Genomic DNA, 13,915 nt, shown 5'->3' with positions numbered 1-13,915 from the left:
ACTCCACTGCTGATCACACAGGGGGTCGCAGTGAGGAGCGAGTCGAGCAAGGCCTTTTGGCAGTAATATTACAGGGTTTGGGGACAGACTGTTCTGTTGTCACCATTTTCTTTCTTTCTTCATTCTGTTGCTCTTACCCTCTCCCATATTTCCACCCTCTCTCATCCTCTTCTGATAGCTCTATGGGATCACGGGTGACCATTGTTGCCATGTTATTGGCCGACAGCATGTCACTGACACGCGCTGCTCCTGCTAAAATCACGATTACTGGTAATCCAGTGAGAAACACTGGCGCAGATACTTTTCGGTCAATAAATTGAAGACCCTGTGTTGTATCTGCCTGTGAGGTGTCAACATCTGGAATATACAAACACAGGACATCTTTGAAAAATCTCTCACCATCTTCCCACGTCTATTTATTGGATAGATGGACAAAAATCAGCTGGATCTGAGAGCTGTGTTCCTTAAGTGACAGTAAATGCACTGTTGGTATCAACCATAAAATGACAGGATAATCCTTTAACTCGGATGCAGGGTTGTTCTGTCTTACGAATATGTTTTACAACTTCATCATATTCACTTTAGCTAAATAACTGTATTTGTAATCTGCAGTTCAACTCGGTTAACAGTTAAAGCTGAGAGCTGGATCACAGTTTCTCGAAGTGGCTCCCGTCTTAATACCTTATTTTCCTGCAACAAGTGGCAGTAACAGGTGCTCTTTATTTTCTGTCTGGGTGCTTCAGAAACATGAAATCCTAGTAATGCATAGATTTCTCATAGACATTGTAAGCTTTACTCACATTGCCAGAAGAATCCACAGCACAATATTCCTGAACGTGACGCTATTACCCAAACACACCATACACTTGAATGATCGAAATATCCATTCATCTGTCCCAAGCCACCCATCCTGCCTCATTTCTAATTACCCTGCTACACGGCATGAGGGGAGGCTGGGTGCTGTGGAGGTTTTGTCATGGTCTACTCTGCAGGCTCATAGGGATTTCTATTTAATGGCTGATGTGGCACACTGAAATGCAAATGCTGCTTATTGGCTCATTTCATGATTGCAATGCTTGTGGTGTTCAAACAGTTTTGTTGAAATCTTTCTGTAGATTTAAGGGGCAGAATCTTTTTGATAATTTGGTGTTTGACTTCACTGACTGCCTATGCAAACAATGGCCAATAATTCTTACCTTGCTTGTATTTGTGCACATCCTCCAGGTGGCGGCATACAACTCAGAGGGGAAGAGTAATCCCAGCCAGGTGGTGGAGTTCATAACAAACCCAGACAGACCCAGCAGTCCCTGCAGGCCTGTCATCAGAGGAAGAGTCCTGCCCAACAGCTTTAAGATGGCCTGGGGTGAGATTTCTTCCCAGCAGCCCTTTCTCTTATTAATATCCTTCAGTCTTGCGTGCAGTTGACATCCTGTTATGTCCAGTTTACTGTTTCAATTTTCACCTCGAGCCATGCTTGAACATAGATGAGACGGATGACATCCCAAATAGTCTGTGCAACACCAGACTGACAATTCTCTCCTTCATTCTCCTCCATTCAGACATCAGCATGAATTCTTCACACACTTCACTGGACAGACACATCACTCACTGCCGCGCTTGGTCTCTGCTTCCAGATTTCAAAATGAAAAAACATGTCTGCAGATCTGAAAAAAATCTGAATGAGTTTCAGAAGAAATTTGAGGGGCAAAAAAACCCCACGTCAACAGCAAATCATGCTTTATTTACATGTGCATTTCCTACTCAAAATACTTACTAACGAGTTGGGAGTTTTGAAAGACAGCGAGATTAGCTGTCATGAAATCGGTCTACATATTTCATCGTTTGTTGATCTGCCTGAGTACACATTTTAATAAATGAATACATTCCCAGACAAAGCATAATGTTTATATACTGAAAATGACTTCTTGGTTGTCTGTCTTCAAACTTAGAGCCCCCTAAGGATAACGGTGGAGCAGAGGTCACAAAATATGTTGTGGAGCTGTCAGAAGGTTTAAGTGGTAAGTTACACATGGTGTCAGAAAAAGGAGGTCAAATCTCCTTTCTCAAGTTCAGGGCATACATTTGCATAAGTCCCCTCGACCCTCTCATTTTTTTATGTTTTCGCCATGTCATAAGTGCTAAAAATGCAATTGTTGCAAGTAACTCGCTATAACTATCCTCATTCATGTTTTAAGACGTAACCAAATTATTTCTAGCTTTTAAAAAAAATAAATAAATAAAAATGGAAAAACCGGCAATTATGTCTATCAAACATTTGGACACTGAAAAAAAAAAATCATTTGAAATGTGTTTGCACTTAGGCTCATCGTGGGAGCTGGTGTACTCAGGCCCAGCTACTGAACATGTGTGTGAGGGTTTGAAGGCCGGCTGCTCCTACCAGACGAGAGTTTACTGCATGAGCGAGGGGGGGCAGAGCCCGGTGAGTCATTCAGCGTCGGTACACGTGCACACACCGTTGACACAAAGCCTGGTGTTTCACCACAGGAATTCAAAGAGATTGATCGGTAACAATTTAATTTGATTGCAGGGAGAAAGCATTGCACTTGTTTTTTTTTTTTTTTTATTAATATACTGCCTTGCAGCTATTTAAAACCTGATTGTTTTCCTATTGGCTTGTTTACTATTAATACAGTTCTTTGGCTTTTACTCAAACTGTAATTGTTAGGTCAGCCAGCTAATGTTGATCTGATTAATTTTTACACAAATTATTCTCGCTATGCATTCTGTGAGTGGTGAATTTTAGTAGGAAATGTTAATTCAGTCAGTCTCGTATGTGGGAAGATTAGACGATGCTTCCTGGTGTGCGAGTACGAGACAAAGCCCATTAATCGATTAACCCTCGCTGCATGTGTCGGGGGATATTTTTCCTAATTAGTTCAGTTCACAGACGCTCTTCATTAATATCTTCATCAGCTGTTTGTGCATGCATTTATTCATGACGGGGCTCGTAAAGAAACATGAGTCATGGTGGCGAGTTCCTGCATTTCAATGCAGCACAATGTGACATAACACTCACATGTTTCCGTTTGTCGTTGAAGTTGACTGTATTTTGCTTGCGAGACAATCTGTCTAACTTTATCTGTGAAAACCAGCATATTTCTCTGTATGCTCGTGTACTTTTTGAACGATGCATTCACATTTGTCTCCTCTCTCGTCTGCTGTAACCTGAATTAGTCTGATAAGCCTGGTGAAAATTGACAATTTGTATCCAGTGATACGTGTTATGAGAGGGAGGAGTGAGATAGTCAATCTGTTGTTTTCTGTGTTTCTTAATTGGTGTGTTGTCTTCCCTTGCAAGCTGTCAGAGACCCTGCAGGTCCAGACTCCCGCAGTGCCCCCAGGGCCCTGCCAGCCCCCTCGGCTGGTGGGCAAGCCCAAAGCCAGGGAGGTGCAACTGCGCTGGGGTGAGTCATTCCTCTCCAACTTAGATCTGTGTGGGATGCGTTTGGAGCTTCTGCTGATGCATTTATTTGTTTTGTAAACTATCTCAAAGCAGTGAACTTTGATTGTTCAGTTTGTATTATTTATCTGTTTCTATATTTTACCTTTGTGTATATGCTTTAGTATTTTCTTTGAAATGCCTTAAAAACATTGGTCTGCACAAATTGTCTAGGTCCTCCTCAGGTCGATGGAGGCAGCCCAGTGTCCTGCTACAGCGTAGAAGTGAGTGGGCCGCAGTCTGAGGAGAGCAGAGAGGTTTACCAGGGTCCAGAGCCGGACTGCTCTGTGGGAGGTTTAATGCCTGGCAAAATCTACAGCTTCCGGCTGAAGGCAGCAAACAAGGCCGGGGTGAGAAAACTGTTAAAAGTGGTCTATCAATAGCAGGAGAAGGAATTGTGTTGTTTTGTCCTGCATGTTTTCAATCCTCTCTTACTGAATGAATTTAAGTAAAAATTGATTTTGATGTTTTGTGTGAACAGTTTGGGCCTCTATCGGAGCGCTGTGAGATTACAACAGGCCCCGGGGCCCCGGAGCCGTGCAAGACCCCTTCCACCACATGCAAATCTCCCAGCTGTGTTGTTGTGAGCTGGGAGGTAAGATCGGCTTCATTTTCATTCCCTAAACAATGTACATGAATTTAATAATCACATGCGTCATTCTGAGAATATATTGGAAAATATGTATAAAACTGCATTATTTATTCATCACAATGACCCTATGTTATCTGTGCTGATGGGCAATGCCATTGGTGTTTACCCCGTAGGCCCCTCCATGCAATGGAGCTCCAGTGGCAGAGTTTCGTCTGGAGTGGGGAGCAGCTGAGGGCAGCATGCAGGTGTGTTACAGTGGATCAGGACTCAGCCATGAATTGAAGGGGCTGCTGCCTGCAACCAGCTACTTCTGCCGGGTACAGGTGAGGATAACAGACACTTTATTGCTTATTATTTATTTCCATTAAGCCTAAATTAACTGTTATCTGTTTTTCATCAGTATCAGTGTTTATAATACAGCTTAAAATACAATCATATCTCACCTTACAACCAATAAAATCGGACAAATTTAAATTGGTTTGGTTAATTCTGTGATAACTGTACTGATATTAGTTATCTCAATCAGAGTTTGCTTCTAAGAGCAGCAAAGATGACTGAAACAACTAAAACTCTCCCATGTGGCATTGTGAGCAATAAATCTGATACTCGGCCAACAGTCCTGCCTCAGTTGTCTGATCTTTTAAAGTACTGATTTAAACTTAAAATAAGCTGGTGTGCACAGATTTCATCATCCTTAGTAGGAAACGTATCACTCAAACCCATATTTCTCCCCTCAGTACTCTTTGCAACTTAGATAAATGGCATCACACCAACAGGTTGCAGCTGATGGTTTTGTATGATTATTTTGGAAGGCATTAAAATTTAAAAAAAAAAAAAAAAAATACAATCGATAAAAGACACGTTTCCCTCTTTGTGGTTTTAGTTGTTTTAGGGTGATCTGAGCAGTTGGTTTTAATCATTGAGCAGTTGCATAGAAGATGATGGTTTGTTTTTAGTGTTTACTCTATTGGTTGCCAGATGTTTAACTTTGTGCGCTCGCCTCTCCTTGTTTTTTTTAAATGTAATTTTATTTATTTGTTCCATTTTATGGATTAGCTAGAAAAACAAACACCTGTTAAAATCCTTACCAGTGATGTTTACACTGGAACTCCACCTTGTGGGCACTCATGGACGTTACACACGTGTCCTGTAGCGTGGCAGGTGAGAGTTGACCCAATCTTGTTGTTGTGCAGGCTGTGAACGTGGCCGGTGTGGGGCCCTTCAGCGAGGCAGTGCTGTGCCAGACGCCCTGCTCGGTGCCTGCCGCTGTCAGCAACATCTACGTCCTGAAAGAGTCGGAGCTGCGAAGGTACGAGACTCCAGCGGATGCAGACGAAGACGAGGAAGAGGAGGACGGTGATTCCCGGCCACCACCGGTCTACTCTCCGTCCACTTGCCTGGGTATTTGCTGGGACGCTCCGTGTGATCACGGCTCCGAGATCACTTCCTACCTGATTGACCTCGGAGAGCGGCAGCCCGTCGTCGTCGGTCCCGTCACCAAACACATCATCCAGCATCTGCAGCCTGACACCAGCTACAGGTTGGTGCTGCTTCACTGTCAACTCGAAGGTTCACAAAATGTTGTTTGTACTACGCTACATTGAGCTTTTCAGATGTCGATGAGCTCCAACAGTTTTGAAGGTGATAGATCTCTGTGTTTGCACTTCATAAATTGTGACAGAAATCAATTAGACAGACTCTTTAATCCAGACTTTTGTTCTGTTGTCTTCTCTAATAATGCAGAAAAAAACCACAAACTATTGTGCCTTATGTTCTGAAACTGCTGAGTCATGGGCAAGATCATCAGCTGCCTCGAGATGAGACGAGTTCACACTGCTGCAACTTTCTTTCACCTGCTACCTTCCAAATTGGTTTTTGTCTCGTGAATCTGCTCTGAACTGGACATTGCAGGAAACTGAAATTATGCACACTGAAATGGTGTATCCTTAACACATTTGTATTTTAAGAAAATTGTGTTATTTATCTTAAATGTCATTCACATGCTGTTTATGTTAGGTCACCATAGCACTGTTGCACTTAGATAGAGCAGATGAAAAGCTCGACACTGTGGACTTGTAATGAAGCAAAGACGGGCTGAACGAATTTGCTGGCTTTCAGCAAATGTGTCGGTGTTGAGAACCAGAGCCATTTCAACAGAAAATGTGACAGACGCTGAACACGACCCTCCGCCAACGAGATGAAATTCTGTTTCTGTTGATGATCTTTGAGAGTCACTGCAGTGCTTTCTGCTCAGGTAAACTCAGTCTTTGCAGCTCTCTGATGTCGTCTTATTCCTACCTTTTCTTCGTCAGGATCCGAATCCAAGCCCTGAATAGCCTGGGAGCCGGGCCCTTTAGTCACACCTTCAAGCTGAAGACGAAGCCCCTGCCCCCTCAGCCCCCCCGCCTGGAGTGCACCGCCTTCAGCCACCAGACCCTCAGGCTCAAGTGGGGCGACGGCCCGGCCAAAGCCGCCACCTCAGACGCCCTGCAGTATCAGCTGCAGATGGGGGACAAGAGCGGCAGGTCAGTGGCTGAAGTGATCTGACGAGAGATAAACCAATAACGGCGGAGACTGGAGTTTAAGCAAAAGCTCCTGATAACTATATACAGGATGATACACCGGAGAGCGCGCTGTCAAAGAAGACGCACTGCACTGACTTTCTGCTTTATGTATATTTCCTGACAGAGGAGTCGCACGTCTCATTTGCTTTCGGGCATATTTACCCTCATCTCATTAAATCCTCTCTCCCACTTTTTTCATGTCCCTGTCATTGCAGATTTATATCCTTGCACAAAGGACCATGCCACACACACAAAGTTCAAAGGCTTAATGAGTCTACCTCTTACACGTTCCGTATCCAGGCCTTTAATGAGGCGGGCGAAGGGCCCTTCTCCAATGTTTACACATTCACTACCCCGCGCTCTCCTCCAGTCCCAGTGAAAGGTACAGTGCCAACTTTCTTTCTTTTGTTCTTTCTCTGTCTGCCTTGTGTGTAACAGTCCTTAGTATTTTTAAAAAAATTTTTTTTTTTTAAAAACTCACCGCTGACAGCCAGTGTGCTCAGCTTTCAACCTCAGTTGACCCGAGCTTGACTTGCATGAGTAAGACCCAGTAGCCACAAATTCACTTGTCGGCTGTCATCACGAGTCGGGTTGCTCGGCGCTGTGGTCGGGACTCAGCCAGCCTCTGCAGAGCCTCTTTTGATCCTACGCGTCGAAGTTAGTCAGTGATGAGGACGTAAGCTTTTGTCTCGGCGCCTCTTTTCTGTGGCAGATTGTCGGCGTTACTCAACACTCGTCTCCTCACACTGTGAAGTGCACTCTGAAATATAAACAGTTTGAATTCAGACTAACCAGTTCAGCCTCTAGTATAAAGTAAAATATCATAATGCCACAAAGGACTAAAATCCTCAATGCCACGGTAGTTTTTAACAATTACCAGAGCACTTTGCCAGTTCTGTACAACCACAAAAAAATTTTTTTTTATTGTTTTTGCTTAAAATGCCACCTGCTTCTAGAACATGACTCAGAGTTATGGTTCTCTAACATAACAAGAATTCGCTCTTCATCCATCAGCTGAGTCACTATTTAAATCAAAGAAAGTACTCTTTTATTAAAGCAAATGGTTTCTGAAGCAGCCCCTCTGTCAAAAGTCTCCGGAAGCTCTGATTCAGACTTGAAGTTCACTTCCCATATAAAACAATGAGAAGTTAGGAACAATCAAACATACAATCGACTTCTGCGAATATGTTTTTGTTTTTGTTCTGGTTTGTTTTAAAATATTTTTAGTAGATTACAAATTATGTCGGACTGAGTTCAAATCAAACCAACCGCCACTCAGAGAGAAGCTCAGATAAACAAATACTCCGTTTTTAACAACATTTTTGCATTTCCCGATAGTCCGCCTGTGAGGCATTAGGGGGCATCTGTCAGTTGTCTGCATATCAGGCATTCAGGGAACATTGTAAAATTTAAGCATTTTCCAATAGTCCGCCTGTGGGTCTTTGGGGGGACATCTGTAAATTGTAGCATTAGCAGATTTTCCCCATATGAGGTGTTTTAAAGGACAGCTGTAAATAGTAATGTCTAACAATAAACTGCATGTGAGGCGTTTAGGGTGCATCTGTGAATTGTAGCGACTATGAAAATAACCGGGGATACTCCCTCACCCTCTAAACTGCGTGTGTCTGCGTGCACATCGGTCGTCAATTAATGAATTACAAACTGACCGTTTCCTCATCAAACTGCTCGGATGTCTTGTTTTAAACGTGACACCCGGTGGCAGACGTTATTCCAGATGTCGCTTACCTTCATTGTACGCTCATTACATGACCTCTCTCTCTCGTTGTCGTTCCACTTTCACCCTTCAGCCCCTAAAGTGGAGCGTCTGGACGACAACTCCTGCGAAGTCACATGGGAGGCCCTACCGCCCATGAAGGGGGACCCAGTTATCTACACTTTGCAGTGGATGTTGGGAAACTCCGAGTTTAAACAGGTACTGACGTTGTTGTGGGGAAGTTTGGTACTCCCTTCTTGTGTTTTATGTCCTTCCCTGTTACCTTCTGCTGACCTGCCATTCATCACGGTGGCCTTTCTATGCAGATCGGGATACAGATGGTTTCAGGGCCTTAATGTTTTCGCCGTGGCGTTTTCCCGTTCGGTGTTAGTCACCGCTGGTTTTAAATTCCCATTATGCAAAGGTCATCAATCCATGACGCATCCGAGGTGTCTTGCCCCTGCCAGCACATTCATCCCTCTCAGTGGCCTCCAGCCATGTTAATGCAGAATAATGGCCACTTCAGGCTAATGCTAAAATCCCCACATCGTACGTGGCAATTGAATCAGGAAGTTGAAATATGTGGCTGTTGTCAATGTTTGTTTCCCTCCCTATTGTCAATCTCAAAAGTCCACGTTTGAGAAAGGGGCATTATTCTTTTGCTGGTAATAGGAGGTTGAGTTTGGCTGTTCTATAATGAACAGTTCTATGATTTTCCTTTTTTTAAAACCAGGGTAAAAAAAAAACCTGCTTGTACCCTCCTACAGCTATCCTTGTCTCCAGTAGTTTAAAAAAAAAAAAAAAAAGTGTCACTTTAGCATCCAAACTGATCAGACTCACAAGGCTCACTGCAAACGTGTGGGTGGTCAGCTGGGCAAACAGCAAACGCTGATGGCTTTCCACATCTTCCAAAGAGACAACAACATTTTTACAAACCAATCAGAAAATACATCGTTAATTCAGAAATCAAACCTAAAAGAGCCTTTTATTTTTTTTATTTATTTTTTTTATTCTAATGTTCCCGCTGACTCGGTCCAGTTGGTCACAAGCAGCAAGATGTTGTTTTTTTCAGCTCCAGTACAGTTTCTTTAAAAACAGCTCAATTTCAGTATTTCCTCCGTTTGTTACGATAAACTTGTTAATGAAATGCAAGTAAAGATAAAACCAACAATTCAGTTGTTCTTTAAAAAAACAAAAAAAAAACATACTCTTGTTTTTCTCTCTCTTCCTTGTCACATATTCAGTTTTTAATCTCACTTCTCCTCCCTTTCGTTTCTCAGGCCTACAAAGGCTCGGCCACCTCCTTCCACGTCCACAACCTGCAGCCCAGCAGCGACTACCGTTTCCGGGTGTGTGCTATCCGGCAATGCCAGGACGCCCCAGAGCTGAGCGGTCCCTACAGCCCCACGGTGACCCTCTCCCCCCAGCGGAACGAGGTGGCGCTGGGCAGCGGCTCGGGGTCGAGGACCGCCACAGAGTCCATCCGAGCCAGACAGAGCCTGTCAGACGAGCAGTGCGCTTTCCTCCTCCTCATGGTTTTTGCCGTCATCGCTATCCTCATCGCTTTTGTCATCCAGTACTTTGTAATTAAATAAGCAGTTTGTGCCAGCCAGCTTCAGGGTTATAGCTTTATTGCCCCCTCCCTTTATTGCCCCCCTCCCCATCTCTGTGTTGTTATGTATTCTTTATTTTCTACTTCTACTACTACTTGCTGTTCTCCGGTTTCAACAGAGTAATTGCATTAGGCAAATTGGAGAGCAGCAGGAGGATGGGCGGTTGGTGAGAGCTAATTAGCGGTTATATAGTGAGAACGTAACATCTCATTTGGTACCTGTGATACCTTCCTGAATCTCCTGCCTTTTGTCACCCTGCTCCAAGTTTGTAGAATCTGTTGTTCAGTTCAGATTTCTACTCCATCATGATTACCTTCGTGTTAAAAAAAAAAAAAAGAGGAACTCAGAAAGCGTAGGGTTATGGTAAATTTCGGGGAGAGGGTTGGGGGGGGGGGAGGTGGCGCATATATTAAAATATATAGAAATACTCATTATTTATATTTCCATTTACTTGTCCAGTACGAAACTGTTTTTTGATAGACGTGTTCCAAAAATAGTATGTAGGTGTGTCGTTAGCCTATGTGCTATTTGATCCTGGGACCTGGTGGGCCAGTGTTTGCACAGTGAGGTGTGTCCAGATGTGTATACTGTATGTAGTTTGTGCCACGGCGGTACACGGCTGGGAGGGCTTCAGGGCCAGATGAAGGGACTCAACCCTCCCACGCTGAAAGTTCGAGGAGTCTAGTCAGAGAAGAAACGGAAACGAAAAATCTTGTTCACATTGTAGAGTGTTCATTTAGCACTTTTCAACCTTTTTGATGTTCAGAATGTTTAAGGATGCAAAAATGACTGGAGAAATGTTAGTATATTTTTGTACAGTGAAGACACGATGATCTGTAAGTTTGAGAAAAAAAAAATGCTCAGTAAACAAACAAAAACCAAACTAACAGTGAATTATAATTATTTTTACTATCATATAGTTATACTGTAGCTTGTTTTTACAATCATGCAGCTGCTTTACTCTGAAATATTGTTGGTCAGCACAAAAAAATGTATGCTTTCTCGTATGTTCTGTTTTATTTTGCCCGCCGCCCCCCTCCCCACCTCCCTCACACCCCTACCTACCCCCCCCCCCACCCCCCGGTAATTGATTTTGCACCTTAGTGAACGAAAACCTTGACTGACTGCGTCTTGGTCTTGTGTTGCATTTTATAGAACACACTTTGAGATTGTGCAAGCCCTACTTGTGTGTTGGGTGTTTTAAAAGTTGTAGTATCACATGATGTGTCACTGAAACAGCTAATGTATCAGCAAAAAAAGAAGAAAAAAAAACAAAAAAACCAGTATGTACAAGTTGTTTCGGAGGCCTTACCTTAATTGGAGAGGAAAAAAAAATCTTGGGGGAATCTTTTCTTAATTTCTCTTGAGTTTTGATGTTTTTCTTTTAGTGTTAGAAAACACTAAAATGTGTTCTATTTCCTTTTACTTTTGCAGCATTCATTTGATGTTAGTAAACCTACGTAATCGTGAAAGAAATGGAAAGTAGTTCTGTGTATTCACATTTATTTTCTTTTGTCAGGTCATACATGTGTGAAGTATATTTTTTTATAATGTTGAAGTAATATAAGTTAATACTCTCCACAGAAGATAATAAATCATGAGTAGTCATGAATCATGGAAAGCGAAATGGCGGATACAAAATGTGTTATGTACTTCCTGTGAATCGAAATTTGCCTTTTCTCCGTGTGTTAAGTAAATGTAACGGATTGCAAACACTGAGTTTTCAGTGGTAATCTGGCTTTAGGGTCTAGTGTTGTTTGGTTTTGGGCAGATAACTGCTATTGCATCTGTTAAGATTAAATACAGGTACCTTGCAAAACGTCCTGGATAATTACATGATTTGGTCCTTCAGACATTCTGCAAATGTCTCCGCTTTGTCATTTAAAGAACTCAAATTCCTATTTTTGATAGCGATCGCAATGTGTGCCATTTTAACACCCTTCACCCTGGGCTTACTACCTTCGGCTGGGGAGATAAACAAAATGCTTAAAAAATTAGTAAAATATGCACAAAATGAAGACCATTTTATGTAATTTTAATGTTTGCAGTTACCTCATACACCGTACATTCCAATATGAAAATTTGTTATACTATACATACTACCAGACATATCACTTTACAATGTTCATTATGGAAAAAAAAAATGTATAATCATAGATCTGTATCTAAAGTGTATCTGTATAGCCATGATATCTACAAAGGGTCCATGCACAATAAAAGATTTATAATTCTTCACCATGTTTGAAGTTTGGCCATATATTTGTCATTAATTACTCCGCGGTTATAAATGGCCCCAATATCACGTGTTTCAGTGGTCAGCGGGTGTTCTGTGAAATTATGGACAAGGAAACCCCAAATGTAGTTACAGTCAGCGGTTCAATTACCTCTATATATCAACGTGTAATATATATATATATCTATATATATATATAGATATATATATTTGTGTCGCCATCTCGGCAAAGCATGTAATACACCCATCAGTCCACCAGATGGCAGTCTGTGAAATGTTTTGTGTTGCCTAGGTGTGACAGGTGGCCTTAGGTTTAGCCACCAAAAAACCATGTGTTAGGTTGAGAAAAAAATGACTTGGTTAGGAAAATAAACATAAAAAGCAATTTTATGTCACATTAGTTATTATATGTTACGTGAGTTAAATAAGGTATTTAAAAAAAAAAAATGTGCCCATGTTCCAAAAAAAAAAAAAAAAAAATCCACCTTGCTTTGTCGTTGCAACTTTGTCACGTGACCATCTTCTTCAACCCTGGTCTGTTGTGCGTGTACTTTTCACGTGAAGCGAGGCCAAACGTGACACTGAGAAGATATCCTCTAGTGGACAGACGGCTGTATGACATGCTTCGGCGGGATACCGGGCTGCCGTACCAGTGCTCACCTCAGTTCCATCGCCAACTCTCACTAAATGATATGAACACAAACTGAAAAGGAGACGCAGCTTTTCTGGTGCAAAGCGCCGAGATATCCAAGATTCAAAACTTTTTTTAGCTGTGTAAATTATCGGAAAGTGATTAAGAAAAATAATAGTTCGGTCTTAATGCGAGGGGAATTCAGTAACTAATCGTCTTTGCATTACAACACAGAAAAAATCTCCAGTCATGACTTTTTATTGCCTGATGTCACATTTTATGGTGTGAAGTAAACGTTTTCGAAGAACCCTAATTGACTATGACCAAGTGGTATGGCCCAGCCTCAGAAACATAAACTCTCACCAACAATTGAAAGCCTCGAAAATAAATATTTTCCATAATTTAGTTGTAATTTAAAACCAGAAATCCGTTTTAAGTATAAAATATTTTGCCTTCGTTAATTTGATCAATTCTACATTAAGTACCCACTGGACTGAGAGCAAACAAAACAGCTCACCCTGTCAGCTGCTTTCATTTCATTAAGAAAGTCTGCACTGCTGGAATACCCTCATTTTATTTACACAGATGATAAAAAAAATTAAAAAAAAGCCGGGATGGTTGCAACAACATCCCACCAAACCTAGATGAAAATACCAGAAAGCTGAAGCTCTGCATCTTAATCTGTGATGGTGAGTCAGTCTTGACAGCTCTTTGTCCAGTCAGCAGATCTGAGTAAGATGTATACACCTGTCTGTCCATTATGTTCTGTATCTGACCAAAATCTGAATGGAAAAAGATTCTGTCCATTTCTTCTCTATCTCCCCCCTCCCCCCTAATTGTCTCCTTTTATCGCTAAAGACAATAAATTGTTTGTCCATTTAGACGAGGATGATCACATAATATCAAGATTTCAAATCTTAAACGTTACAGGGATGCTTCTTCTGTTTGGTGTTCAGAGTTCAACGCTGCTGCACGTAATTGTGTTGAGCGTGCGTGAGAGACTTCTGGAGTAAGATGCCAGAGTTCCTGTCAACTGCACAAGCACAACTAAGTGGTGTAAGCAAAGGTGCCGTGATTAATGAGGGGGGGGGAAAGTGGGCTTAGTCAT

The 13,915-nt window shown here is 42.1% G+C and overlaps 1 protein-coding gene across 4 annotated transcripts in view; it reads left to right on the top strand.

Moving 5' to 3' along the window:
- fndc3a (fibronectin type III domain containing 3A) overlaps nt 1–12,178 on the top strand; it is a 42,023-nt gene extending 29,845 nt beyond the window's left edge. For all 4 annotated transcript variants that reach the window (XM_069707356.1, XM_069707355.1, XM_069707357.1 and 1 more), the window contains 12 exons: nt 1,225–1,363; nt 1,950–2,018; nt 2,322–2,440; nt 3,320–3,425; nt 3,635–3,810; nt 3,942–4,055; nt 4,226–4,375; nt 5,246–5,592; nt 6,365–6,577; nt 6,832–6,998; nt 8,425–8,549; nt 9,611–12,178. In XM_069707356.1, coding sequence (XP_069563457.1) covers nt 1,225–1,363; nt 1,950–2,018; nt 2,322–2,440; nt 3,320–3,425; nt 3,635–3,810; nt 3,942–4,055; nt 4,226–4,375; nt 5,246–5,592; nt 6,365–6,577; nt 6,832–6,998; nt 8,425–8,549; nt 9,611–9,925 — 2,040 coding nt within the window. In that variant the 3' untranslated portion in view covers nt 9,926–12,178. The remainder of the gene's footprint in view (nt 1–1,224; nt 1,364–1,949; nt 2,019–2,321; nt 2,441–3,319; nt 3,426–3,634; nt 3,811–3,941; nt 4,056–4,225; nt 4,376–5,245; nt 5,593–6,364; nt 6,578–6,831; nt 6,999–8,424; nt 8,550–9,610) is intronic.
- The last annotated feature ends 1,737 nt before the right edge of the window (nt 12,179–13,915 follow it).

Source organism: Brachyistius frenatus, unplaced genomic scaffold, assembly GCF_029030835.1.
Source record: "Brachyistius frenatus isolate BFR_SWC_R1_liver_20210118 unplaced genomic scaffold, ASM2903083v1 Contig_68, whole genome shotgun sequence".
Lineage (NCBI taxonomy): Eukaryota > Metazoa > Chordata > Actinopteri > Embiotocidae > Brachyistius > Brachyistius frenatus.
This window is presented reverse-complemented; position numbering and strand designations above follow the sequence as displayed.